The sequence below is a fragment of the Misgurnus anguillicaudatus genome, chromosome 2 (assembly GCF_027580225.2).
Source record: "Misgurnus anguillicaudatus chromosome 2, ASM2758022v2, whole genome shotgun sequence".
NCBI lineage: Eukaryota > Metazoa > Chordata > Actinopteri > Cypriniformes > Cobitidae > Misgurnus > Misgurnus anguillicaudatus.
This window is the reverse complement of record NC_073338.2, coordinates 46,526,541-46,552,493: the sequence shown is the minus strand read 5'-3', so window position 1 is coordinate 46,552,493 and position 25,953 is coordinate 46,526,541. Positions and strand designations below refer to the sequence as shown.

At 38.2% G+C, this 25,953-nt stretch overlaps 1 protein-coding gene across 25 annotated transcripts in view; it reads right to left on the bottom strand.

Annotated features, from left to right (window-relative positions):
* The window catches only part of mbnl1 (muscleblind-like splicing regulator 1), a 94,912-nt gene that overhangs the window by 43,032 nt on the left and 25,927 nt on the right, over positions 1-25,953 (bottom strand). For 13 of the 25 annotated variants that reach the window (XM_055203515.2, XM_055203518.2, XM_055203512.2 and 10 more), the window contains exons 1-2: positions 7,158-7,390; positions 1,111-1,714 (exon numbers count right to left, since the gene is read on the bottom strand). In XM_055203515.2, the coding sequence (XP_055059490.1) occupies positions 1,111-1,284 (174 nt within the window). In that variant the 5' untranslated portion in view covers positions 1,285-1,714; positions 7,158-7,390. Of the gene's footprint in view, positions 1-1,110; positions 1,715-6,343; positions 7,053-7,157; positions 7,393-19,288; positions 19,457-25,360; positions 25,501-25,953 lie in introns of those variants that run through there. The other 12 variants (XM_055203511.2, XM_055203514.2, XM_055203504.2 and 9 more) reach the window with 10 other exon arrangements.

Sequence of the window (25,953 nt, the reverse complement as noted above, 5' to 3'; positions counted from 1 at the left end):
TAACTAACACTGTGTCTTTAAATATGAAAATTATTATGGTAAATAAACAGTACTTTTATCTATTTAGAAATCACACTGTAGCAAGTGTGTAGGAACAGCACATTTCTACTGTATTAATATTAAACAGTTACCATTATCCTGCAATTGCGATTTGTTGTTCAATTGTGTTGAGTAAATAGGTGAACTTCTGTACAACACCTGCAAAGTTAATAGTCTAAATTAGTGGTCTCCAAAATGGTGCCCGCGGGCACCAGGTTGCACACACAGAGTCTCTGAGTTGCCCGCCAAAGCACATTCTATTAAAAGCCAGAAATTTGATATTTAATACATATTTTTTATATAAGCTTTGCTTCTTTTATATATGTTATCATTTTAACAATGATAAAACATATCAACAAGTTAAATAAAGTTAATAAAACAAGTATTGTTTTATCCATTGTGGTAGCCCTTGCTCACAAAAAGGTTGGAGAGCCCTGGTCTAAACTTTGCAAAACCTAGTGAGCTCATTACGGGGCATCGTATGGTAACTGTAACTGAATGAACTACATTATTTCACATTTTTTGGCTTTACAGGCCTGTTCAAACTTTAAAAACTCTGATTAGCTGTCTATGTACACAGAATTTTTTAAGGGGAATGTCAAATGTTTGAAATGACCCTAAGCAGGTTACTAGGTATTGAAACAAGTTGATTTTTGCTTCATGGTCGATGAACTGTGACCTACACTTTGAATACAGTTCCTCACTTAAATCTCTTTCACAAGTTTTACGTGTTGGTTTTTAAAATAGCTTATGAAGTGGTACTAGGGCTGGGCGATATTAAACAACCACAAAAATATTGGCAAATTTTGAAAGAATGGCCATAAACAATAAATATCCTGGTATTTTCTACAACGTGAGGTTTACCTCCCTGTTTAAAAATGCATAGCTGTACAACATACAAGCTGATGCCTGACCTCAGTGTACATTTCTGGCAGAGCTTCTGTTGTCATACTGTATCAGTACCATTACAGACGGTATTATATGAAAAAAAAGCTCTAGGTGGTTCTTTACCTCAGATGAGGTCTTGTGCAACTGAGGTCAACAGTAAAGGCAGACGTGTGCGTTTCTTACCTTCAGCGAATCAAAGCAAGCGATGACTCGTCCGTTCTCCACCTGGCAGCTCTTGGCGGGATGAGCGAACTTGCACTCGACATCGGAGCGAGAGCACGTCCCTCTCTGAAACTCTCGACACACCTCCAGCGTCAACCATTTCGTGTCCCGCATGTGAGCCATGTTCATTGCCATGTCGACAGTGGGGCCGGCACGTGTGAGCGATCTTCAACTCCTTAAAATCCCAACCTACTGTGTATTTATATGTTTGTCAAAGACAGAGTTTGTCCTTTAAGGAATGTTGCTCTTGTTCTTAGATCATTTAACTCCTCTTCTACTTGGAAATGCACGCCAGGTCAGAGCAACAAGAATGCTGTTGTTAGGAAAAGTGCAGTAATGGATCCAAAAGCAAAAAATCCTCAGGCTCTGGTTGGCCGGTTGAACAGTGCACACTTTTGCTTTTCGAGCGTCGAGGTGGTTTAGGGTCACTAGCAGGACTTTAGGGTTGCACGGGGAGTTGTTTTTACTGTTGTGGTGCAGCAAGCGGGCAGAAAGCTGTGGCTGATACTATAAGCAGGTCCAAGCAGCGGCAGACGCAAGAGAGGGTGCAATATTTAGTACCCACCTGCAACAGAGGAGGAAAAGATTAAGCCCAAATTATACATTTTGTTTTTATATCCATATATAATATTCATTGTAATATAAGCCTGAGAAGCATGCACACGTCTGTGTTTTATTACAATACTGTTTTAAAGTCACTAATCTAAATCTTCATCTAACTACTTGGGAGAGATAATCTTCCTCCGCCTCTGCATCCCGTCCCCGCACACTCTATCTCTATCTACTTCACCATCTGTATAAATCCTTCACACCCCTCAAAATGCCAGAAATGCACTGAAGTCTGCAAAATACGGTCAGTATGAGCAAATAAAACATTGTCACATGCATTCCCGGACAAACACGCACACCTCCTTCTCACTGACACACACACAGGCCTCATTCTTGTACAAACAAACACACACACACACACACACACACACACACACACACACACACACACACACACACACACACACACACACACACACACACACAAAACACATACAAAGCAGCCCTTCACACTTTAACCGTTTCTATCCAACTTGAGAAAAACCTAAAACACGCAGCATATCATCACAACTGAAGCTATGATCTGTGACGTATCTTTTAACAAAGTGAGATTGAATTGGAAATGAACAGAGAGGTTGTTTTCTCCATTTTGTTAAAATATTGTATGACCCACAATGAGCCAATCGGAGCAGGAGATGAAGCAATGTTCCCGGCCACGTGCCAGTTAAGGGAACAGTTTACCCAAAATGACAGTTTATTATTCACACATGTTATTCAAAAACACAGAAGATGCAGATTAAGATGTCTGACCCAGCGTTTACTATACTGTGAATGTAACTGTGTTATGAGTTTTCTTACTTAAGGCAGTACAACAACCTAGCAACCACCCAAAACCCCCTAGCCACCATCCATAACCCCGTGGCATTCACCCAGAACCCCCTAAAATTCACACCCTATCTAAACACCCTTGCAATCCCACAGAACACCTTATCAACCACCCAGACCACCCTAGTAACCATCCGAAACCCCATAGCATCTACTCAGAACCCCATAGCATCCACTCAGAATACCCCAGTAACCAACCAGAACACCATATCAACCCCCTAGATCCCATAGTAACCACCCAGAACACCCTAGCATCCACTCAGAACACCTAAGTATCAAACCAGAACACCATAGCAACCGGCCAGACCACCCTAGTAACCACCCAGAACACCCTAGTATCCACCCAGAGCCCAAAGCATCCACCCAGAACCCTTAGCATCCACCCAGAACCCTCTAGCATCCACTCGGAACACCTCAGTAACCAACCAGAACACCATAACAACCACCCAGAACACCTTAGCATCCACCCAGAACCCCTAGCATCCACCCAGAACCACTAGCATCCACCCAGAACCCCTACCATCTACCCAGAACCCTCTAGCACCCACCCAGAACCCCCTAGCATCCACCCAGAACCCCTAGCATCCACCCAGAACCCTCTAGTATCCACTCAGAACACCCCAGTCACCAACCAGAACACCATAGCAACCCCCCAGAACACCCTAATAACCATCTAGAACACCATAGCATCCACTCAGAACCCTCTAGCACCAACTCAGAACCCTCTAGCATCCACCCAGAACCCTCTAGCATCCACTCAGAACACCCCAGTCACCCACCAGAACACCATAGCAACCCCCCAGACCCCCTAGTAACCACCCAGAACACCCTAGCATCCACCCAGAACACCCTAACATCCACTCAGTACACCTCAGTAACCAACAGAACACCATATCAACCACCAAATAAACCCTAGTAAATACCCAAAAGACCCTATCATCCACCCAGAACCTCCTAGCATCCACCCAGAACCTCCAAGCATCCACCCAGAACCTCCAGCATCCACCAGAACACCATTAACAACCACCTCTAGCATCCACCTAGAAACCCCTAGAATCCACTTAGAATCCCCTTGCATCCACACAGAACCCCTTAGGATCCACCCAGAACCCTCTAGCATCCACCCAAAACCCCTAGCATCCACAAGAACACCATAACAACCACCCTAGCATCCACCCAGAACCTCCAAGCATCCACCCAGAACCCCTTAGGATCCACCCAGAACCCCCTATCATCCACCCAGATTCCCAGAACCTCCTAGCATCCACCCAGAACCTCCAGCATCCACCAGAACACCATTAACAACCACCCCTAGCATCCACCCAGAACACCCCAGTAACCAACCTAGCATGACAGCATTTTATTTTCAGAATCTGTACTTTATAAAGTAAACAATATAAACACCAAAATGTAATCAAATCAAAATATCCAACCATATAATTATTACACAAACAAACAAACCCACACACAACAATATCTATATCTCGATCGGACAAGAGTTAAGGGTAAACTTGAGAAGGGGAAACATGAAAGGTATCACAACAGATGATGTAAGTCCAAGAGCCTTGCAGCACGATTGTGATCTGGTAATAAACATGCTCATGCCTGTGACATCTGCCTTTCCCATGAAAAAAATCATCTCCAAGACCATTTAATGTAGTTCATGCTCAGACTTGGGTGCTTTCCTTCAAGATATTTGTCTTTTGGCATAACTTCAGTTTTTGCTTTTCTTTTATGACATGATTAGGCTATTATGTCACTGTTTATCTCCCATAATGCCTTGCAGTGGAACAACACAATGCTTAGAAGTTCCTGTAAGGTCAACGAAGGAGAGAAAATAAGAACGATAGCGAGCAAGAGGGAGAGAAAGAGAGAGAGAATGGGAATTATCTGGAAGTAAGCCAATCAAAGCCCATTAAAAAGTCAAGCATTTTTTGCCACTGGGAGGAGAACTGGATGTTATGTTCTCTTTAAAGAAACGGAAACTATTTCACGTTACACATGAATGTGATTTTAAAGAAATACTTCACCCAAAAATGAAATGATTCTGCCATTATTTACTCTTCTGTCTTTAACTTTCCTACCCTGATTTATAAGGAATAAATTAAATGTACTTTATTGTATTTAAACGACATACTTTAATGGTTCTTCTGTGGAACAAAAAGAAAACAAAAGCACGCACATCAACCTCGCATGGTTGAGGTGGCTTGACTAAAAATCATATTAGAAAAGTCGAAAAGTTTGAAAGTCTTTAAATGAACACATTTTTTGATGTTTTTGGTGTTTTCACATTTCTTCTGTTGACCTTCTCTTTATTAACATTTACGACGTAAAATCGTGCATGCAAGCATTTACCTGTGTGTTCCATTTAAGGAACTACAGACTTAAAACATTGCATGCACGCATATTCAGTGTATTCGTATTTAAACAAGTGTTGGATATTAAATCCCCCCAGTATGAAAACAAACAAGAAACAACACATATGAACCCAGATCGGCTCTTTTAGCATTAAAATATGAAGTTGAATGGGTGGAGTGCTTGATCAGAAAGGTGTGCGGGCTGCAGAAGTGGTTATCTAAACCACAGCATTACATGGTTTGACTCAGATGTGTGTAGGTGATGATTGCCATGTTGGAAAGGATTGAAAATAGTATCATCACCATGGTTACACAGTACAAAGCTTGAAGCCAAAGCCCTTCTACCCAGTAACTCAGAAAAAGGGACACTTATCAATCCACAATCACCGTTGGCAGATCTGTCCAAAGGTCAGTCATTGCTACATTATTTATTAAAACTGCACAACTAGCAATTAAAGGATCGATCATATGTATACTGTATTAAATCACTGTATTCCTGCAGCTTGGCTTTTAATTTGCTCGGGGATGGACGTAGTTGCATTACCTCAACGTACTTTGGATGCATCTACTAAATGCTTAAACGTAAAATATTTGCGTGTTTTATCAACGATGCCCTCTAGAGGGTAAACTTACAGTGGTCTTCATCAGACATGCCTAATTATTGACAATGAAGACAGCATATATCACTCATATGCAAAACCAAATATGCAAACACATCCCTTGGCAAATAGCACACTAGGATGTACGGACAAAAACACAGCAAAGTAGTGAGATACCACATTGGCGCACATACGCGATCGTGAAAAGATTTGAGATGGTGCGAACACCCAGATGTGCTATTGCCATACGTAACACAGGCGTGAGACATTTATCATCTTAGCAGTCAGTTAACACATGGGATTATTATATCCAACCGATTTACAAGGGATCATTTATACATTATCGGTAACAAGCCACGGTAAGTCGTAACTGTACAATGTATTCAAAGTTAACAGGACAAGTTAAGTGTACAAACTTTCCAAACTAAAAGCCAGATTGATAATATTGTTCATGGAGCGAGAAGTTTACAATTTGGAGAATCAGAAGAACTAAAGTGAAGCGTGCTTCCTATAAACGTCTCCATGTGCTCAATTTCTCTCTAAACTACTTTCACTTTCTTACCTACACCACGCCATCAACAAAACCCAAAGACTTTACGCCAGACCCTTGCCAAAGTGAACAACACAGATTATACTCCCAAAAAAAGTTTGTCCAAACAACAAAAAACAATCCAATGGCAAACCACCAATCGGCACTATTGAGTTCATAAAGACGCATGACATGCGACAACATACCGCTTTTACTGTTTACAATACTCTGTACTGTAGCATGTCAGAGCAGGTAAAACAATAACCAGTAAGTACCCTTAAACTCAGCATAACCTGTTTAACGTTCTAGTTTCTTCCATGTTTCCATTTTCCGTAAGAGCAGGAAAGACGATGCTGCACGCAGCCTGCGAGAGGTCGAATCCATATGTTTCTCTCTGCAGTAAGAGAGCGCATTCAACATCTACTTACATGACTGAAGGGAAGAGTGACGCAGTCGGACAGAAGCGAAAACCTGCGTCAACATCTCTCTTGCCTTTTTTCTCTCTGGCAGACAGTTACGCTCCCTCACACACGCCCCTGTGCAGTCCCAGGGTGCCTGACTGGGTCCTACCGCTCTGAAATCTAGCACGAGCCATATTAGGAAACAGCAGTTAAGCATGTCACACGTAATTTACATGCCGGGGGCGGGGAACGCAGCTCTTACGACAGAGATCTAACAGCATATGCAAAAAAACCATGCACTGTTGCGTGCATAACACAAACAGGAAGTGAGACCACGAGGGGGGCTTCAAAAAGGAGAAGTGCTCTTCAGTTCAACAGTTAACCAATAGCACGCTGACACTGTCTAAACAAGTAGCCGGTTTAGGAGGGGTACCTGCGCTAGGCAGTTTTCTGCCAGACACACGACACAAGTTTTCGGAATGAGACGAGGAAAAAGCATTGCAGAGTTGTTCAGGGTCGCCTAGACATAACAAACTGCAGTTAACCGCAAACGCACCCTATAAAAAATCGAGACAACCCACACGCACTAGGCGAACCCCCGCACCAGAAGAAGCAAACAAAGTGCTGCATTGCTTCGAGCTCGCAGCAAAAACCTACAGCTGGTGTTACTTTAGAAGAGAAGGCTTACCTCTCACATCATGATTAATAATGAGCCCGTCTCACTGTGTGTGTGCGTGTGTATGTGTGCGAGATCAGATGCAGGCGGCAGGCCGCGACAGCAGAGCCCCAGGCACCGGGTGGACCATTCTCAGAGAAGAACGAGAGAGAGAGCAAGAAAGAGAGCAAGAGAGAGAGGGAGCTGCATGTGTGGCTTCTGGTTGCGCCACTGTGTGAGGTATGTGTGTGTGTGTCTGCAAGAGAGTGTGCAAGCTGAAACATAAGCACTGCGCAGAGCACACAACTCGAGGGCCAATCACGCTCGACCGTACCGCCCACCAACATGACCAGGAAGTGCTGCTGGGCTAAGAGAGAGAGAGAGAGAGAGAGAGAGAGAGAGAGAGGTGGAGATTAAGAAAATGACAAGGGGAGGGAAGAAAAGGAAGGAAAGGGAGGTGAAGAAAATGAAAACGAGTGTGCCTGTGAGATTACATCGTGCTATTCCCATAAGCCCGTCTGCCTTTAACACCAGACTGCAGTGGGACACAGACACACACACATACACACAGCTGGGTGTTTGTGTTCACCTGGTGCATTGTGCAGCAACATTATCTGCTGCAAGAAAGAAAGGTTTTTTCTTTGAATCGTCACCCTGTTTCATTTACAGCTGTTTCAGGAATGAAATGCATCATTGCACGGATATATTTACTTTATAATCCAGACAGCAGGGGCAAATCAAACAAATTCAGCGTTTGTTTAAACTCAATTCATTTTAATGGATTTATGGAGAGGTCAGATGCAAACCCTCTAAGTGCGTCTGACATGTTTTCTTGTAAATTAGCATTTTATCAGGCTATTATGTTAGGCTGTTATGTCTTTCTTAAATTTTTGAGAAAAACATTCCAAGATTTTTGTCCATATAGTGGACTTAAGTGGACAGTTTCAATGCAGTTTAAAACTGCAGTTTCATTGCAGCTTCTTGTCTTGCACTAGCCGTGTGATGCGCCAACTTGACCTTACGTATTACGTGATCACGTTGAAAGGTCACACATTAAAATGCACACTTGCAGACCATTTTAATCACTAAACTGACACAAAGACATTAATTAGTATCATTCCACATATAGACGGTTTCAGCAGTAACAACACAAACAAGCGGCTTTCGTGGTCAACACGTAACTTCCGGTAAACTCCGCTAAGAATAAATAGCAACAAAGTACTTTAAACGTAGTTTATTTATATAACAAGCTAAATAAACGACACATAGATAACCTAGGAAACCAAGTTCAGTTTAGCAACTAGTCAGACCATTAAAAAAACTGAAACCGGAAGTAAAGACCTTTCAATGTAATTATGTAATAGGTCACACTGGTGCATCACATGGCTAGTGCAAGACAAGAAGTGTTTTTTTTTTTTTTTTTGCAAAAATGACAATCGTTTCACCATATAAGACCTTTTTCCTCCTTTCAGATCATTGTATTCAGGGAGTAGGCTACTCACAAGGGACACACGTTTGAATGTGATCCACATGTGATTTTAATGTTTTGCACATTGTCGTTCATCTTTCGTGCATTTAGAGGACCAGTGCACAAAGTCGGCGTGGTGTTTAGCAGATTCTGACAACAACATAGTTTTTCTGAATTGCGCAAGATTACTTTACTTGCAGTTTCATTGCAGCTTCTCGTCTTGCACTAGCCGTGTGATGCGCCAGCGTGACTTTACGTATTACGTGATCATGTTGAAAGGTCACACATTAAAATGCACACTTGCAGACCATTTTAATCACTAAACTGACACAATGACATTAATTAGTATCATTCCACATATAGACGGTTTCAGCAGTAACAACACAAACAAGCGGCTTTCGTGGTCAACACGTAACCTTCGGTAAACTCCGCTAAGAATAAATAACAACAAAGTACTTTAAACATAGTTTATTTATATAACAAGCTGAATAAACAACACGTAGATAACCTAGGAAACCAATTCAACAAGGTATTTGTTCAGAGTTCAGTTTAGCAACTAGTCAGACCATTAAAAAAACTGAAACCGGAAGTAAAGACATTTAAACGTAATTACGTAATATGTAAGGTCACACTGGCGCATCACATAGCTAGTGCAAGACAAGAAGTGTTTTTTTTTTTGTTGCAAAAATGACAATCGTTTCACTATATAAGACCTTTTTCCTCCTTTCGGATCATTGTATTCAGGTAGTAGGCTACTCACAAGGGACACACGTTTGAATGTGATCCACATGTGATTTTAATGTTTTGCAGATTGTTGTTCTCCTTTCGTGCATTTAGAGGACAAGTGCACAGAGTCTGCGTGGTGTTTAGCAGATTCTGACAAAAACACAGTATTTCTGAATTGCGCAAGATTACTTTACTTTACTTTACTTTACTTTACTTTACTTTACTTTACTTTACTTTACTTTACTTTACTTTACTTTACTTTACTTTACTTTACTTTACTTTACTTTACTTTACTTTACTTTACTTTACTTTACTTTACTTTACTTTATTGTCCACTTAGTGGAAATTTGTCTCTGGCTTCACAATACAACATCACATAACACAAAAAATAAAAAGAAGAAAAAGCAAAAAATAAAAAAAACCTCAATCATTAACATTTTAAATTTTGACAGCACTTGACACAAAAGGCAATTGATGGATTAAACGGATTAAAAGCGAAGGTAATAATTGATAAACATATACACACGGCACTATATGTGGAAAAACAGTGAAATAATCACCCCATTAATTATATTTAAACAGCACACACACACACACACACACACACACACACACACACACACACACACACACACACACACAAACACACAACTACACAGCATTTTCCTTGATGGCAATAAAATGAGAAATCAGTGATATCAGTTAATTATCCTGTGAGAATTACCTTATTTCATTTATTGCATATTTGAGCCTTTCCCAGCAAGTGACTGTGGTTATGACTTTATCTGACTGCTGGAAATATGATTAGCTTTTTCATGTCTCACAATGCAATAATTATAATAATATAAAATAATAATTATTGGAGCTTTTGTGCTAAAGTGCAAAGATTAGGAAAATTACAGTTTGTCTGTTGTTTGCGCTGTCGAATCGAATCGTAGCACAGTACAAGACCAGTACACATACTAGGTCCAATATCTTAGCTGCAAGATTTGTATTTTTTGTAACTAACACTTTATGATGCATTATGTACATCCATCTACCATTGTTTCTGTTTTATTGTACTAAATAATAATAATAATAAATACTTACTAATATACAGTGGGGGAACTAACACGTCAACATTTTTTTCAGTACATTTTTATTTACAATTGCAAAATGTATACATTTTGTACGATTTTTATAGCTCATCAATTTACTAACCCAGCTGATAAGAATTTGAAAAGATAGGAAATATAATTATATTCAGTGCAAATGTACTGGTTAAACTGGCTTTATTTTAGATATCAACATGAACTAAAATATGACAGGTATTGAGCTGGTCAGGAAGTCTTTAGTTGGCATTGCCATTGCGATAAGCGTATGATAATTTATGCTGCTGACGCTGAAGACCAAGGCAACGGTTCAACTCTGGTTTATATTAACAAGCAGACACTCAATCTTTCTGTCTCTCTCTCTCTCTCTCTCCATGACTTTAAACTGACCAATTCGTTCACACATGGGGAAAATATGTGTCAGCCATCTTCAAATAATTTCTCTCCTCCTTCCTTTTGCATTTTTACGGCCTCATATTTCAGAAAGGTTGTTATTGGTATTAAGAGTGACGATAGTGGCAGAAACAGTTAAAATGTTCATACTTTCCACTGAACCACTCTCTCTCTCTCTCTCTCTCTCTCTCTCTCTCTCTCTCTCTCTCTCTCTCTCTCTCTCTCTCTCTCTCTCTCTCTCTCTCTCTATGACAAATGGAAATGTATTATCAGATCGTTAAAATGGCCGTCAACTTTCACTGAAGTTTTGAAAATGGGGCGAGGTTTGCATCCACACACTGTAAAAAAATGCATCACTTTTGTTAAATGTACATAAATTAAATACACATATTTTATGTTACTTTAAGTTAAACATTAAATTAAACAATTTCAACTTGTTTTGTAAGTTATGTCAACTTATCACAGGTCAAAACTTAAAAAAGTAGGTTGAATTGACTTGCAAAACCAAGTTTTTTTAACTTCATGCTGCGTGTGTGTGCAAACAAACATGCATACATCATGTGTATTAGTGAGGGTTGATCCATTGTAAAAAGTATTGTTTTTTATAGAAAAAAGTAAGTTGCTTTGCCGAGTTTGGTGAAAGAGACACCTTTACAATTTAAAGTGTAAAAGTCCAATGTAATGATAAAATTTTAATAGTTTGGTATATACAATTTTGTATTTATGTTACATTTTATTTTAACATAATATCACTTTATTATATATACAAATATGCACCATGATTCAATGTTTAATGCCTGGAACATCATCACTGCATTTAAACAGTTTTTCTGGCAACTCCAATTTTTTTTGTAAATTGAACATTAAGTTTTTAAAACTGTCTGTCTGTCTGTCTGTCTGTCTGTCTGTCTGTGCTATGAATGTATTATGAAGAACAGAGAAGACAGTTAAAGCCAGAGTTGACTGGATCAAAATGATTTATGTAGCTGCTGGCTTCAACACATCTGAATTCTTCACTCTTTCATTTTTTTATACTTCTCTACCAAACACACTGACTCAACAAACAGACATCTAGACGAACACATGATCGTCAAACACACATTCAGAAAGAAATTTCCTTTAAATCTGTTGCAACAACTAAAACACAACTGAAATCTCTTCCAAAAATACTTGCCGAAATAATATTGACTGCATTTCCACCTCTTCCATCTTAAAAATATAAATAATTTTTTTAACAGGTACTGTTTCGCAATAGTGAAAACTTGTACCTTTGTATAAGCACTTCTTGTACTATTGTCTACCTATGACAAATCACTTTAGTATTTCCTAATATTTGTAAATCGCTTTGGATAAAAGCATCTGCTAAATGTAAATGTGCAATCACTGTCTCTCTCGCTCTCTCATATCATCATCATGTCCAACTAGACCTTGTTTATTAATTAGTTAACAATACAAAGCTCAAGAAAGTGTAGCTGTATAAAGTAACATGATTGGGTGTGTCTGTTTAAAGTGACCGTGATTGGTTGTAGCTTTGTAAAGTGATTGGGCAAGTTTGTGTAAAATGATTGGGCATGTCTTGGTAAAGTGATTAGGTGTGTTCGACTTTAGGTGTGCGGCTGACTTGAAGCAGTGCGTGCCGGTTAGAAATGTGTCCGATTTGAGCTGGCGCTGAAGGCATGTGACGTATGGTTTTAAAGGTGCAGTGTGTAAATCTAATGGTCTCAGTCCACAGCTCACAGTCCACGAAACTAGGGATGCACCGATTTTTTTGGGCCGATACCGATTCCGATTTAAACAGACAACTTCTGGCCGAGACCGATGCCGATACCGATATCAAACACTTGTATATAATACTATACAGTTGGTCTATTAGCTAGTTTTTTCTGCATCAAATTATTTTTACTGAACATGGATTGGATCTAATTAACATTCAACTGATTAACATAATAAGAGAGGCACAAATTAAAACAAATATAATAAGACAACATGACAACATTCAAAGGTGGTTTTTGCTATTTAGCATTTATTTTATTAACAACATTAACTCATTTTTTACATATAATGGATTCCTTTATGCAGTTAATTAATAAACAATCGGTATCGGCCTGTCTCGTGCTATTGCCGATGGTTTCAAATTCATAAAAAATCGGCCGATAAATATCGGTGGCCGATACATCGGTGCATCACTACACGAAACGCATAGAGAAGCTACGGTAGATGCCACAGGACAAACATGTTGTCGTCTGAGACAACATATTGAAGAAACGTGACGTGATCTGTAGAGCGGTTTGTCTGTTTAGGGCTGCTGTAGAAACATGGCGGTGCAAAATGTTGAATTCCATGTAAGGGGACCCGCGTTGTATGTAGATAAAAACGTCTCATTCTAAGGTAATAAAAACAATACATTTCATTTTATAAGGTCTTTATACACCACTGAAAATATAGTTAGGTATACTATATTGCATTTCTTACAACAAATCCTCCTATAATTTACACACTGCACCTTTAAAATATCGCATGAGCGCTTCGAAAGTAGCCGGCTGGTGAGTCCTGATGATGACACGGCTCTACGTGATTGCCTCACTGATGACAACAATCACGTGCGTTTCATGTTTAATCCAACTTTCAGTTGCACCAAAAAACATTATAAATGTATGATTTATAACAGGTATAACTCATTAATATACATGAATATGTTATACTGTGCCATGTAATAAATTAAAAATAAAAGAAGTGAAAGACCAAACTCTATTGGTATTTTTATAATGTTTCCCATTATTTTCGGTCATGTCGTATAAGCAGCAATTAAAATATTCAATATAAAGTGTTTCTGGTTACAACTTTTTATTAAAAGGTTTGTTTTTAACAAATTCACAATCTAATGAACTTTAGTCGCGAAAAAAGGGCGCACGTGCACACACGTCACTACAGATGTCGGATTTGACGGCATTGTCGACTGCATGTGGCAAACCTCGCCGATTGGCATGCGCAACTCGAACACACTTATTGTGAAGGTGGCATGGATTTGTAAAGTGAATGTGACTGGGTGAGACTGTGTAAAAGGAATGTCATTGGGTGTGCCTGCGTAAAGTGAATGTGTTTGGCCGTGGCTTTGTAAAAACAATTGGGCGGGGATGTGGGTATGTACAATAAAGGATTTGATTAATTCACTTCCCATTCTGATTCAAATATTCACTTCTTGTTATGAGTACAGAAGTACAGTTTTTAATCTCAAGTTTTATTTCTTGCAGCAAATGATAACATGGCGTTATAGGCACACATCCAGATGAGCTAAATGTGTATCTTTAACTAAACATTGTCATTTCCTGCGTGGCAGGAAACACCGTTAAAGTATTTTAGTATTGTGATCTATCCTCAGCCGTGAGAAATGCAGGCATTTAACAGCTATAAATAGATAAAAATCATTTACTTTTATAAAGGAGTGATTGGGAATGTGTAAAGTAAAAGTGGACATTAAGATAAATTCCCCCGATGAGGTTGAGAAACCACTAGAGATCTCAGTTTGACTCATGTGGCTTTCTGTGAACAGAAAGTTGAAAAAAAAATACAAGCTTATTTTGAATCATTCAAAATAGGAAAGTCACACCTGAACATGAAGCACAGACAGGAAGTTCGCCTTCTGAACAGGAAATGAAAACGAAGCACTGACAAAGACAACTGTTAGCACCTTTATCAACCTTTTCAATGTGGATTATTACATGTCGCCCTTGCTTGGTTCCTTTTCTAGCTCTCGAGCCTGTGCTAACAAAAGATGCACACTGAAATAGGCAGGCGTTTTCGATGCAAAAAATTTTGCATTTGATGACTACGTCCCTTCCCTCCTGACTGAGCATCAGTATGTGTCAGGATGCTGTGAATTGCGCTAGCTGGTGTGCATTAGCTCTTACTAGGAATGAGAAGCATCTTTCATATTTTTGTACATTAGTTGGATGGAGCTACACAAAACAAAATAATCTTCTACATCATGAATAAAATCAAGTTTTTTGTGAATATTCTGTAGCTTCCCAACTTTAGTATCACCTTAAAAGCTCAATATGTAGGACCAGTAACCAAGCTCTGTGTGATCTTTAAGGACAAGTATGAAGCTCTGGTAGTTTTAAAAGTCACCAGCGATGTTTCAGATGTCCTTGACAGAAGCAGCATTGTGCTGCCCTACTTTACTGATTTATGGCACACATTCAGTGCTGTATGGCCTTGTGTTGCTACAATTCACAGTTTCCAGCACTGCCCTACATCACAATGCTCTGAGTCAAAAACCACTGCGTCCCAATAAAATTCTTATTGATGATAATACAAGCTGTCCATGCTCACACTAAAAGATCTCCAAATAGTTATTTAGTATGTGTGGGCATCACTTTATTATTTAAATGACATAATCGTGGGGAAGAGGAACGTTAGATGTGTTGGGACGGTGTGAAGATGACGGTTATGTTTGCCATCAGTCTAAATTTAACAGACAGCATCATTAACCAGTATACTTTTACTCACTGTCTTTATTTAGAATAAAATCCCAATGCACAGACTTCAGAAAATGGTTTTGTATTACTCTCAAAAATAAAAGGTACAAAAGTTGTCACTAGGACAGTACCCTTTCAAAAAGGTACACCTTTGACCCAAAGAGTGCATATTAGTACTTCAAAGGTACATATTGGCAATTTAAAGATACATATTTATACCTAAATAATACATATTAAGAACATTTTTAACTCTTTCGCCGCCATTGACAAGATATCTCGTCAATCAAGAGAAAACGCTTCCCTGCCAATGACGAGTATTTCCGGCTTTCCGCAATACCACCCTTCCGCAACTTTTTAAACCCGGAAATATTTCCCTATGGCACGCGGCTGCATGTCCGTGTCTGTTTTAAAGATTGCTCTGAATGGGATCTCTATGAAAAATCGATCACAAAAATTGAATTATCTCTGCTTTTTGCTCAAAATGTGGTGTTTTTGCAGAAACCTACCCATATTCAAAAGCTGATTACAAAAGAACTACTGAAGGTAGGATGAAACTTTTTTTTTTTTAAGCAGAGGGTCTGTTCTTTCATTTGGTATATTGTATGTTTATATATTTGAAGAAGAACATTTTCTGGAAGGCATTAATCTTTTGTGAAAACCATGAAAAACGCTGGCTGGCAACTTTTAAAAAAAACGCTGGCGGCAAAAGAGTTAAAGGGTACTGCCCCAGTGACAGCTTTGTACCTTTATTTTTGACAGTCTAGTCTTTTTAACCCTCTTATTCTGCTACAAATCCCGTTTTTATATCTGCTTTTTGGTACTTTCAAACATAATCTCATGTAGCCAAACCTTAAAAACCTCTAACGTAGCTTTCACTGGCCAAGGTCCGGCCAGAAGGCCGTCTGGCTGACATCTAAAGCAACCAATCACAGTTCAGCTTTGTATTCTGAGAGCGCAACTGGCTTTTAAAGGGCATGGGAGATGAGACTGTCATTGGTTTATTGCATGTTACGCCCAAAACACACCCACTACTCATTACGAGAACAGGAACAGGTCTTTTAGACTGTGTGCCAGGCGCACAGACCTTTTTCCCGTCGTTAAACTAGCAAAAGTGGATTCGGACACGCCCTTAGTGCAATTGCGCCATGCGCTTTAGACCATGCGCATAGATTGTTAAAAAAGGGTCATAAATGATACAATGTAGTTGGTTATTTATTTTTATGAGATTTAATTGCACAGAATTAATGATAAAATAATTTATTGTAAAAAGTCATAAAACAGAAGCCCCCGTGGAACCATCCTTGCCCCTTCCCCAGTTTGAGAACCACTTCCTTAAGTGTTTTCAACTTTCTGCCATATGCAGCCTACATTCAGCCAATGATCCGAGCCTGAGACTAGTACTAACTACATTACCAAAGACATTTCTGATGAAAACGTAAGCTGCTTACTGCAACATTGCCAGCAAGTGATTTTGCATTTAAAAGATGTCTAATAGCCGTCCAAACAAGGCGGGTACACCTCTAACCATGGCTCAAAAATGAAATAATAAAGACGGAGACGTGCACATCCAAACACTAGCAGGTGCCGGAATCCAAAAATGATGTCTGATGAAGGGCAGGTGCCCGAAACGCTACTTCGGTGATTAAACAAATTGATGTTGAGTTCAGTGTGCGGATTCTTTTTTGTTTTGTCAAAAATGAAATAAACAATGGAAACCAAACACCTTGTAATTGCCTTTTTTAAATTTTTATTACCTCTGTTTAAATGTGGGTGCAGTAATAACAGTGGTACTTTTCTTAGGTTTGTCGTTATTAATCTTTTTTTTAATATCAATGTATATTTGTGTGTCGTGCTGTTGCGTGATCGAAAATGCCTATCTGCTTGTTAAGTCTGATGTCAAGGTCCAAACGCTCTATCACATGCCTTAAGGAAACAACAAACTTTACTTAAAAGCAATCACAGTGTAGTGTAAAACTACAGAAATATTGGGTTCCTAACCTTTGTCTTCATACTGAAATTCCAGATGTCCAGAAAGTTATGAATCATTTATAAATTGTTAAAGTATCGTCGCCTGGGACGTCGTGAGCTTGGAGAATGTAGTGTACACAGCAAGTTTATAAAAATATAGCTTAAAAGTGTGATATAAATAAATAGCGCTCATAAACGGCTGTTGAGGTTGCAGTTTCATATGAAATGAGGGCTTGAACCTGAAAATTTTATTTTTAGGTCATGAAAAAAAACAGAGAATATTAAAACGACTAAAGTCTCAAAAATCAAATTCTGAGATATCAAGTATCAAAGTTTGATTAATTTCATTACGATTTCAATCTGTGACATGACCTTATTTAGTCAATATCAACGATATCAATGTTGCATCTTTACAAAATGGTCTTTACATAAAAAAGGATGATATTGTGTAGAAAACAGTACAGGTACAGTACTCTGCAAAAGTCTTGGGTCACCATGCTAGCATTAGATTTGTTGTTTTTGCAATTGTATAGTGATCATATATAATTATTTCTCAGTCTCTTTAAATACAGGAAATGTGTATGTAGTATTAAAAACAGTATAAAAGTATAAGCCGAAGTGTCAAGTATTTAGGGTAAACTCCCCTTCCACTTCAGCAATAGCAGGAAACTGCTAATTTCCTAATTTCTAATTCAAACCGAATGACTTCAGGACTTCAGCCTCCTTAAAAAAGCTCAAGATGTGTTTCGTGCCAAAAGAGGTCACACTAAATACTGAAGACATTTAGTTCTGAAAACTGTTTTTTTTTTTAATTTTGTGTGTTTATATTTCCTTTATTTTCTGTTTGTATATTAAAAGAGTGAAACATAAATATGGATGCACACTTTGCTAAAACAACAAGCTGGTGATGGTGGCCTAAGATTTTACTGTATATGACAAATAAATGACTTTAGCTATAGGTTTTCACAACTGATTATGAGAAAAAATATGACCAGCTTGTTTTTATTTTAAACTCTGTGCAGGTACCAATTTAGGAAATAAACTTGTTTCACTTGCTGATTCTTTTTTAAAACAGTGAAAAAACAGGAAGTATATGAGTAACAGCGAGTGAGAAGTTCTCCGTTTGCAAACGTCCTCTTTTGGAAAATTTGCAAAATCTCCTTGCAAAATCTAACAAAGCACAACGCTGTTTGACCCAATGTGTGTTGAGAAAGAACCTTCATTTCAGCACGTCGAGAGAAACAGAAAAACTAAGAACAGCTTATAATGACTTAACACAACAACTGTTCGCACCCTCCCGCCAAATATTAACACCCGCTACAGATGTATCGCAGTAAACAAAACAACAATCCAAAGAAGCCATTCAGCATCACATTTCCTTATATTACATTTAAACAGTTTAATGATATTATAAAGCAATCTGACTAAAAATAAAATGGCTTTTGAAGCACCGTTGCTATTCACACGACATATATACATACAGTAGGCTATACATCACAAATTCTTCGAATTAAATAAATTGAAAATCATTAAAAAATAATACAATTGTGATTAAACGTAAGAGAGGAATGATCAGTAGATTTTAGGACTCTACGTCACCAATCACCCATAAAACGGAAATTAACAAAGTGTTAAAAACTTGTACACAAACAGCACATAAATAGTTTGAGTATTGCTGCATGTTCATAAGAGATAAACTGAAACAGTCATGCATGTTAAAAAAAATGTATACATTTTTAACCATAAATTTAACAATTTTTTAAATATGTTAAGTCACCCAACCCAACTAATTAAAAGATTGACTAATTAAATAAATCTTCAGTGAAGGTTCTAAACCATAAATATAAGTATCTTCCAAAATAAATATATATTTTGATATAAGCAGATCCACCATTAAAAATTAAAAGTGCAATATCTACATAACTAAACGGCTCATTACATAATACAAGCACAAATTAATACAAAGTTCCCTACAAACCATAAATAACTTGTGAGTTACATTGTGAGCACAATACATTTAGTAAAGCAGTTAGTTCTTACCCGCGTGTTGTGCAAGAGCTGTATCTCCACTGAGAGAGAGACAGGAACTCACACATGGGTCACCAAACCAATGTGCCTCACCGCAATGCATTCTGGGTCAGAAGTTAACGTATGCTCTCAGTGTGTCGCAGTGCACAACCAAACGAAGAACACAGAGAAAAGCATGCAAAACACTTTGCTAAGAGACTTGCGCCCGTGTGTGTGTTTATGGTTTCAATGTGTGATCACATGATAAAGCACAGACAGAAGCAAATGTGTGTGTGCAGCGATCAGTCTCTCGATCACCATGGAAACCTGTTTTATCTTATTTGCATCTGGGTGGATGAGCCGCAGAGAGCTGTGTCATCTTCCCCTTTAGAAAAAAAGCCCTCGACAGAGACCTCAGAAGTTTGACAGCCAATCCACACACGTATAAACATTTTCTTTAATCTGGAAATCCACACTGGATTCATAGATTTCACACATAAAAACATTTTCTTATATTCCAGTAATCCACACTGAATTCACACATTTAGTGGTGGTTTCCCGGAAAGGGTTTAGATTAATCCAGGACTAGGCCTTCGTTATATTAGTACATTTAAGTCAAACCTTACTAAAACAATACTGGTGTTCATCTTGAGACAAAACAATAGCACTGATATATTTAAAGATATGTCTGTACAAGGTGTTTTTAAAAGAAGGTAGCTCAAACATGCATTTTAGTCTGAGACTAGGATAAATCCTGTCTGGGAAAATGCCCCATAAACATTTACCTTAATCCAGAAATCCACACAGGATTCACACATCACAAACATTTCTCATTTTTCAGAAATCCACACTGGATTCACACACACAGATATAGGCCTCGTACACACTGCAAACTTTCGGGAGTGACAACCGCATTTAAATGTAGGACTGAATCTCCTAAATGTTCGTTTCATGTCTGTACAGAACAAGACTCACCCCTGAAAATGTGATGATTGACACAGAGAAAACCATAGCAACGTCTCGTGCTTATCACTCGCAGCTTTGACCAAATAAATTAACAGCGTTATGTTTTGCAAGGCTGCTAGACAGCGCGCTGTCTTGCAATGTTGCCGGGTCCTCGTCTTTTTTGTACTTACATACCGTTTTGGCACTTTACTGTTTGTGTAGCCTGGTTGCCAGCTGAACTTAGCCACGCCCACAACATTTCAGATTGGGAAGTTCGGTCTGGTGTCGCTCCATTGAGGCGCAACTTCGCTCAAACCAAAGCTGGTTGAACCAATCAAATTGTTATACGATGATGGAAAGATGATCAACAGTAACATCAACCACTTGTGTGAAATTTGTTTACAACAAAGATGGCTGCCGTTGGAGAATTGAGATGTGAAGATTCTGCCATCGAGTCTGTTCTAGAAGATATCGACAGTGCATTGATTTTAAAAGAGGAACAAAGAAATGGAATGGAAATATGTTTTTGCCTTCCCTCTTACGAGATTCGTCAAAAGTTTCATTTATCAGCTGGCTCCGATGGTCGCTAAGAAGATGGGACACAATGAAAATGGGCAACTTGGCGTGCACGACAACGTGAATATAACTAAATCACAATGTCGTGATATGAATTAAATGTTGTAATTATAGTAGGTGTTGATGTATGTTCGCTAACTCAGACTTAGTACAATCGTAATGTTAGTCCCATTGTAGCGAAATAACTAGCAGTTTAGGTCAGGCTGCAAAAGGACAGACGTGATTTCAACATACGTCACACTCGGTTGCTCTGACTGGTTGTAGGTTTATTTAATTGAGTGCTGAGGGATTTTTTTGTCCTGGTTTGGTTAAAACACGCCCCATGATCACAGCCCAATGGAGCGGTATCAGACAAAAAATTGGCTCTTGAAGCAATCAAGTTTCTGGTGTTATTAAAGTGTAAAGATGGCGGTCCCAATATTTTGATTGATATCAATATTAATATTTTGATTTGAGGTAAAGCATTTGGATTTATTATTGGATTTTTCTTGTTCGCTGTTTTTTATTTCACGCAAGATCTGGCAACACTAGTCAGCAAACGCTCGTGCCTCTGTCATTTTCTGCACCGCGCAAACATAAGACTTTTCTACCTTCTAGGAATTCTTTTTTCAGAAGAGAGACCTGTCATGTCCATAAGGCACGTTTAAACACTTTATTAACTACTACTGGTTCATTTCATTTATGTACACACTATGCCGAGTTTCTGTAAATGCGGTTGTCACTACCTGCATTTTGCGGGAGTTAATTCGTTAATTCTGTTGTAGAATGCGGTTGTCAGTCCCATAAATTATTGAACTGTGTGTGTACAGAACAGGATTAAGCATTAAAAGGTGAAGTGACAACCAAATAAATATAAGTTGTGTACGGGAATCCAGAAATCCACACTAGATTCACACACAGATTAACTCTTTCCCTGCCATTGATCTTGTAAATTAAAAGAAAACGCATCCCTGCCAATGATGAGTTTTTACTGCAATCCAAATATCCGCTATTATCCACTAGGTGGTGCTCTTACCCAACTTATTAAACACTGAAGACGAATTTTTGGAAGAAACCTACCCATATTTGAGAGGTGATAAAAGAGAAGAAATGAAGATAGGATTAAATTTTTTTGAAAGCAAATGTTCTTTCATTTGATAGATTGTATGTTTATATATTTAAAGGGACATTCCAACTTTTTGAAAATAGGCTCATTTCCAGCTCCCCTAGAGTTAAACACTTGATTTTTACCGTTTTGGAATCCATTCAGCGATCTTTTGGTCTGGTGGTACCACTTTTAGCATACACTGTAAAAAAAATCCGTAGAAATTACAATGTTATTGCAGCTGGGTTGCCGGTAATTTACTGTAGATTTACATTTATGTTATTTACTGGCAAGAGTTTGTTCAAAGTTAAATAAATTTTAAATATTAACAAGTCTTTATCTGTACAGAATAAAACTATACAATAAGAGCCTAATGCAAAGCATTCTGGGAACCAGAAATCATCATCAACCTTTTTCTGTTTTTTTGCTTCAGATTTTGTTTTCCAGAATGTTTTGCTTGATGCTGTTTTTTTGTTTTACTCTAAAGACAAAGACTTGTAAATGTTTAATGTTCATTTAACTTTGAACAAAATGTAAATAACATAAATTTAAATGTACGGTAAGTTACCGGCAACCAGCTGCAATTTCTACAGAATTTTTTTACAGTGTATCTCAGCATAATCCATTGAATCTGATTAGACCATTAGCATCACACTCAAAAATGACCAAAGAGTTTCAATATTTTTCCTATTTTTAACCTGACTAGTGAAAGTTATCAAGGGGACTATTTTTGGTCGCTGGGTAATATCATTGCGCCTGCTGCAGCCATGGTACTGCAGTAAAGTCTTTGATTATTACGCCAGAATGAGAGTATAGTTCCTAGCCATATCGGCCTACAAAATCGCAACTTTGAATTTTCCGTCGGTCTTAGTACACGATGTAACTACAGAAGAGTTGATTTTTAAATAGGAAAAATATTGAAACACTTTGGTTATTTTTTAGCGCAATGCTAATGGTCTAATCAGATTCAATGGATTATGCTAAGCTATGCTAAAAGTGCTACCACCAGACCCAGAGAACAGTTGAATGGATTTCAAAACGGTAAAAATCAAATGTTTAACTCTAGGGGCGCTAAAAAATGAGCTTGTTTTCAAAAAAAAGTGGAGTGTCCCTTTAAAGCAGAACATTTTCTGGAAGTCATAAACTTTTAGGGAAAAAAGTTACCATTTCCCATAATACAGAAATCTACACTGGATTCACACACACACACACACTTCCCCTAATCCAGTAATCCACACTGGATTCACACACACATTGTGTAAACATTTCAACCTGATTAGTAACTAATATAATGCCCTGCAAGTCAGAGCATTAGAAAGAGGAAACAGCTGTCACACACAGTTAAAGAGAACATGGCAGAAGGTCTTGAACAGGAAGAGAGTTTTGTTTTTTGCACAGTATTGTATGTGTGTCTGTATAAGCCCTGAAAATCCATCTAAGGGTTTCTTTAGCTGCTCTTTTATCTGGACCAACCAGCTAGATGTTTCCTAGTCTATCCTATACTGAAGAAAATACTGCAGATAAGCAGCTACCATGATCAAAAACCTTGCTCGCTGATATATGAACAACCTGTAGGTAGTTTCTCATTGGTCCAAAATGGTCTTCAGAAGCTTCAGAAGAAACATGCAACAATGGATCAAACACGTTTTCTAGCAGGGGGATTTTGTTTGCATTTGAATGAGTGTGCATGCATGTATATGTAAGTTGTGTGTGTGCGCGAGAGGTTACTTGAGGTCCACAGTTCAGTCATGCCAAGTGTGTTATCTCTGACTTTCCACATGACTGAGTTCCTCTTCTGGAATCACTCACCTGCTATGAAAACACACATCTCACTTATTTAACCCCTTGTGTGTTATTTATACCCGTGATGGATGCATTTCTTTCTCTTAAAAATAAAGATTTTAAATAGGGTTTACAGCCTAAATTCAGTCATTGTTTAAATAATTTTAGTTGGATAATGTGACATATTTTCTAAGTTAAACAGAGGGACTTGTTTATATCCATCTGAAACTGATTATGATGTGAAAGTGAAATGTGGCTGTTACAAAACTTGACAAACTTACAGATCTAAATCTGAGTTTGCAGCTGTTTACAGAGGATGAATAAACATCAGCTTTAAAGGTGCCAAAGAATGCACTAAAATAATGTGTTCAATTGTTTTCTTTTATCTACATATGGTTTATTAAGTGATCCAGAGAGGTTTTACATGTTCATTTACCTTGCCTTTAGAATTAAATTATCTATTATTACCTTATTTGAAAGGGTCATGAATAATAATGTTGAGCTCTGCTCTGATTGGCTGTTTCTCAGAGAAGCTCATTTGGGTAGCTCTGTGTGTGTGTAAACAGACCTTAAGTTTAAGTCTGTATTAGACAAAGATCCAACATTTGAGAAATAATTAATTGTTTAAAGATTGAGATATTTCATTTTCGTTTTTTCAGTATGGACTTGCAAAATGTAACGTCAAAAGTAGAACTTCAACTTAAATGCTAGCATATAGCATTAACTAGCATATAACGCTAATTCAGCAGTCACAACTTTGTTTTTAGCTTTGTAACAACATTGTACCTTATTCAATGTGTAATTTAATGTTAAGAGCGTACATCTGAACTTTAACATCACAGTTTGTGATCATGTACAGTACTCTTATTATTGATCTATGCCTGGGTAAATACAGTTTTGCATTCTACGGCACCTTTAAAGATGGATTTTCCACCGCATCACCACGCTGGCCAGCCTACATTACCTATTACCATAGTCAGAAACAAAGTCCGAACTGCTATTTGGTTACTGGTAAACATTAACCAATAATCCACACAGCATTGGTTACATCAGCCAAACAAGAAAAGTCATTTCAGAGGCGGGGCGAGTTATTATGATTTGATTTGCGATAACACATACAAACATTGTTTCCTTTGGAATAACAAGCGACGATGACTAAGGTCTAGGAAGTCCATTAGGAAAATTTTGATTTTACATAATTACACTCCTGTGAAATATAAATATGTATAGTTTATGCAAAGCCACAAGAGAACGTCTGTATGATCCTGTAAACAATTTAAAGCTCTATGATGTTACAGAAAGACTTAAATGTCCTATTATGCCATAGGAGGAGCATCTAATAATCACATAAGGAAATTATTCATCTCTAAAGAGCAATACAAAAGTCAAAAAAGTCCTAAGATGCTACAAAGATCCATTGAAAAACATTTATTTTTAAGAGTTACTGAGTCACGGAAAAAAGGAGAGATGGAAAAAGTGGGATGGAAAGAAAAGCGAGAGTGAGACAGAGAGAGCGGTCAACATACAATGGCTCATTTCAAGGCAGATTTTGAACCTTTTCCTGCTCACTTCTAACTTGGCACCTCACTGAATGTCAGGAATCCAAATATCCTAAGTGTAAAATACCTAATCCAATCGTATTCCCGAGCAACCGGTAGACAAGAGGACGTCCTTCAGCCCTCTCAACATTAATACAGAGGCAAAGTCTGGGATCTTACCTGACTCCGGTCCTCTCTGATGTCTGCCGGCAGGAAGCTCATACGGTGCGTCCCTATTTACAGTCCCCTGACACTGCAGTACGGCTCACAGCTGGTGCGTTCCTGCACCGCTCAACCTCAGCTGATGGAGAGAGGAGAGATAGAGGAGAGGAGAGACAGATGATGTGAACATCAGGAAAGAGGGAGAGAAAGATAGAGAGAACAGAGAGAGAAAGAGCACAGGGTAAGAAGAACATACTGTACAAAATCATCTATTATTGTGAATGTGAGGTCAGCAGATTCTGATCAGCCAATCAGAGTATCGATCTATAAAAGTATGAGGTAACTGCATAATGCATTTGTATTATTACATTGTTTGCATGGACAGAAGCATTATATGATTCAATACCGATACATCAGCAGATATAGATGACATCTAAATCAATAAAAATAAGTACATTTGCCTTGGTCACTTAAAATTAGAAATTAACTTTTATATGGTGTTTGGACATACTGGTGTGTTCCCTGTGTATTCACAACCACCCTGTAATGATTAAAAACTCCTCACTTTAAAAAAGAAAATTATAAATCCTGTAAATAATCTCCTGGTGTTG